The 4,077-nt window shown below is 45.5% G+C and overlaps 1 protein-coding gene across 1 annotated transcript in view; it reads left to right on the forward strand.

The window, feature by feature from the left end:
• The window catches only part of fhod1 (formin homology 2 domain containing 1), a 31,440-nt gene that overhangs the window by 22,908 nt on the left and 4,455 nt on the right, over positions 1–4,077 (forward strand). Inside the window, exons 20-24 of the mRNA XM_016667326.1 lie at positions 2–275; positions 3,206–3,355; positions 3,427–3,609; positions 3,677–3,796; positions 3,873–4,034. Of these exons, the coding sequence (XP_016522812.1) occupies positions 2–275; positions 3,206–3,355; positions 3,427–3,609; positions 3,677–3,796; positions 3,873–4,034 (889 nt within the window). The remainder of the gene's footprint in view (position 1; positions 276–3,205; positions 3,356–3,426; positions 3,610–3,676; positions 3,797–3,872; positions 4,035–4,077) is intronic.

The following is a 4,077-nucleotide window of genomic DNA, read 5'->3' on the forward strand; positions in this document are numbered from 1 at the left end:
CCCCTCCACCTCCCCTTCTGGGGGCCCCTCCTCCGCCTCCCCCCCCTCCGGGCGGCGTCCCCTTGGCTCCGCCCCCTCCAAGCGGCGGGCCGTCGGGCCTGGCGAAGAAGAAGACGGTGAAGCTGTTCTGGAAAGAGCTGAAGCAGGCGGAGAGCCAGCAGAAATGTCGCTTCGGCCGCGGGACGGTGTGGGCGTCGCTGGACAAGGTGGAGGTGGACACGGCGCGCCTGGAGACGCTGTTCGAGTCCAAGTCCAAGGAACTACCGGTTGCCAAGGTTACCAGCTAATTCCCCTGTAAAGCATAGAGCGTGTCCCTAACCTGTCTCAAACGTCTCCCATTGTGTCTCTATTGTGTCTCTAATGTGTCCCTAACGTGTCTCTCTAACATGTCCTTAACATGTCCCTAACGTGTCTCCAACATGTCCCTATTGTGTCCCTATCGTGTCCCTAACGTGTCTTTAACATGTCCCTAACATGTCCCTAACGTGTCTCCAACATGTCCCTATTGTGTCCCTAACGTGTCTCTATCGTGTCTCTAACATGTGCCTGGCTGCAACTGTATCCATGGCAGCTCTTCTTCTTCTTCTTCTTCTCCTATTCAGTGTTTGTAGCTTCTCTCCTGCTACTAGTAGCTTCACCGCATCAGTTCAGCGTCTCACCGGCTGATGACGTTGCTGTGATTCACTTTGCTCTCTGATTTTCAAATATTTTATGTTTTATTGAGGATTTTTGTACAGATGTTTTGGCAGTTCTGTGATCATGTCAAAGCAGAAACTTATATTAAAAAGTGTTTCATTTCCGTTTGAAAGCTGCCCGCTTCCATGGAAGGACAACAGAAAATCGCTCTTATAAACATGTAATTACTAAAATCACGATACCCTGACTGTGTGTCCCTCTGAAAAATGAACCCATTCAAATAAAGAAATCCCTCCATGGTGACACCACGATAGAGAGCGTTCATGTTAACACCGGAGCTCTAAGCGGTCCGGTATGAAACGGGGTGATAGAACAACACAGCACTTTTAAATTTCAATACTCAGAATTCAGAAATTGTTTCCGTTGTTTTAAAAGGTTTATGTCAGTCTGCCTTTTCCCCATCGATACGCTTCCCGACCGCCCTGCACCTTAGGGGTTAAAAAAAACAACGCGCACATTGAGCAAAACTCTGAAACGGGAGAAGTGGGACATAAAACGGAGCGACGAACTAGATGTGAATTATGGCATAAAAACGATGAACAGTGAAAAATCTACACATGATGTGAAACATGACGATTAGGCGGCGCAGCAGGTGATGAGTGAAGATTAATGATGGTCAATAAACGATAAAATAAATCTAACAGGAAAGAAACTAAAGTGGACATAGCAATAAACCAGGAGAGGATAATAATCAAAGGAAACTAAATGGAAATGAATGAAGAACAAATGCAAGAATAAACTAAATACAGAGGAATAAACTGGTATGGCAAGACCTTTCGAGCAATAATTAATACAGAGACTGTATGGCAAGAACAAACAGACACTATTTCCAGATAAAAGGTAAAATAATATAGTTGAAGTGCGATGGGTTTGTTGAGACCACATCTAGTACTGAGAATAAATATCTTACAGACCATAACAGTAAATAACTGATCACCTATTTATGTTTTAATTAGATTTGATATATTTATTTCTTCAATATTATTTTCCATGTCAGTGTTAATGTCATGAGGCTGACGACTCCATGACACTTTCAGTTTGACTCATTAGGATTTGATTAAGAACCAGATTTGTTCTTTGTAATTTCTGTCCAGTAAAACTATTAATCTATAATCAATAGACAGATCTATATAAAGATATAATCCATGTTTCTGTCTCGTATTTCTATGGCATTAAAAGGAACTTTAGTTTTTCCACTGAAAGCTCTGGTTTGCACATTAAATGCCATGTGGGTGAAGTTTTATGGATGATGCTCTGATGTCCCATTCTCCTGAAGGCAGCACAGAGCTGCACCACCAGAAGAGAAGAAGAGCTGTGATTAATGTAGTTACAGTTTTATAGATGTTTTAATGTTGCAGAGCTCAGTCGTTTTGCAAATAGATCAAAGTTTAAACTGGCATGTTGTTCATCTTTTATCTGGTCATTTTGTGGAATATTTAACAAATAGAAAATGGCACAAAATAAGAATATTTTTTCCACTCTGATTGGCTGCTGTTAGGCCTACAGATTTTAACTTGAATGTTCACAGCATTTTTCATAAACACCTGTGAAAATAATTTCTATTCAAATGGCTTTTTGTTCTCAGGGAAATGATTTTTGATGATAAATACAGAAACAAGCATAAAAATCAAAACATCTACAACAGTGATAGTAATATTAATAATATAATAATAGTCAGTGCAAAGCAGCCTACAAATTCTTTGGTGGGGGGCGGTGAGGGACCTGGATAAAGGCTGGGGGGCGCTGGCCCAAAAAGGTTGAGAAACGCTAGATTAAACAGAGGAGCCGGCAGTTTATCTTGAGGAAATAAATAAAGGTGCACAAGTTAATCAGACATAACATGTGCAGTGCGCTGCGGCTCCGCCGCTGCAAAGAATTAAACTTAACTCACCCTGTGGTTTTAACAAATGGAGCTGAAGACCTTACCGTCCCGCACCCAGAAGGAGAGCGGCGCTCAGGAGCGCGGCAGACGTAACATCTGTCTGTTTGGGGGAACAGAAACCAGGCAAAAAATAAATAAATAAATAAATAAAATCCTCATAAAAGTGCTGCACAGGGTAAAAAAGTAGTTCAACTGATTGGTTTGGTTCAGGCAGATCCAACTGTCCAATGAACCAGCGCAGATTTCTCTGCAGATGCGACCAGGAGGAATTTGTGAAGCTGAGTTAAGACCCCAGCAGGGGAAGTGCTGGTAATTTAAGTGGAGTCTTTTAATTTAATTTTTTATAAGTTATTGGGGCCACAGTCAGTGGTTTTTGTCACTACGGAGAAAAAGTTAGATGCATTTATCTGATGGAATCTGGATTCACGGTTCAAATGGGTGAATATTAACTAAACTGCATAAAAATGCTGCTAAATAGCCGATGTTAATGTGATGATAACTTGACGGGTAAAAATAGAACATGACCAATTTTTTTTAAACTGTCGGTCAAAATGACGGAGAACAAAAACATCTAGCGCCACCTCTGCTCTAACGTGTCCCTATTGTGTCTCTAACGTGTCTCTGCAGAAGGGACCAGAACCCAAGAAGTCTCTGGTTCTGGACCCAAAGCGGAGCAACGCCATCAACATCGGCCTGACCGTCCTTCCTGCTGTCCATGTCATCAAGAACGCCATCCTGAGCTTTGATGAGTACGCCATCAGCAAGGAGGGGGTAGAGGTACGCAGCCAGACCGGTGCTCTGACCCATTTGGGCCGGTCTGGACCTCACGGCCTCTCTGTTGTGAGCAGAAGATCCTGACGATGATCCCGACTGAAGAGGAGAAGCAGAAGATCCAGGAGGCCCAGCTGGCGAACCCCGACCTCCCGCTGGGAACCGCAGAGCAGTTCCTGCTCACCCTGGCCTCCATCAGCGCCCTGAACCCCCGCCTGCAGCTCTGGGCCTTCAAGCTCAACTACGAGGTTCTGGAGAAGGTGAGCGCACGGCTCCGGTTCCGCGTCTGGTTCCACCGGCCCGCTGATGCGCTGTTGCCCCCTGCAGGAGATCGCGGAGCCTCTGTTCGACCTGAAGCTGGGCATGGAGCAGCTGGCGTCCAATCAGACGTTCAGGAGGATCCTCGCCACGCTGCTCGCCATCGGCAACTTCCTCAACAGCTCCAATGTAAGAAACATCCCAGTTGCTCCCAGTTGCTCCCAGTTGCTCCCAGTCTCACCAGTGCGGCTCTTCTCTGATCCAGGCCAAAGGCTTTGAGCTGAGTTACCTGGAGAAGGTGGTGGAGGTGAAGGACACCGTCCACCGCCACTCACTGCTGCACCACACCTGCAGCCTGCTGGAGGACAATTACCCACAATCCTCTGACGTCTACTCCGAGATCCCCGCCATCACCCGCTCTGCCAAGGTACGCCTCACCTGTCCCGTTGTCCTGTCTTAACCTGTTCACA

This window comes from Poecilia formosa, unplaced genomic scaffold, assembly GCF_000485575.1.
Source record: "Poecilia formosa unplaced genomic scaffold, Poecilia_formosa-5.1.2 Scaffold1000, whole genome shotgun sequence".
Lineage (NCBI taxonomy): Eukaryota > Metazoa > Chordata > Actinopteri > Cyprinodontiformes > Poeciliidae > Poecilia > Poecilia formosa.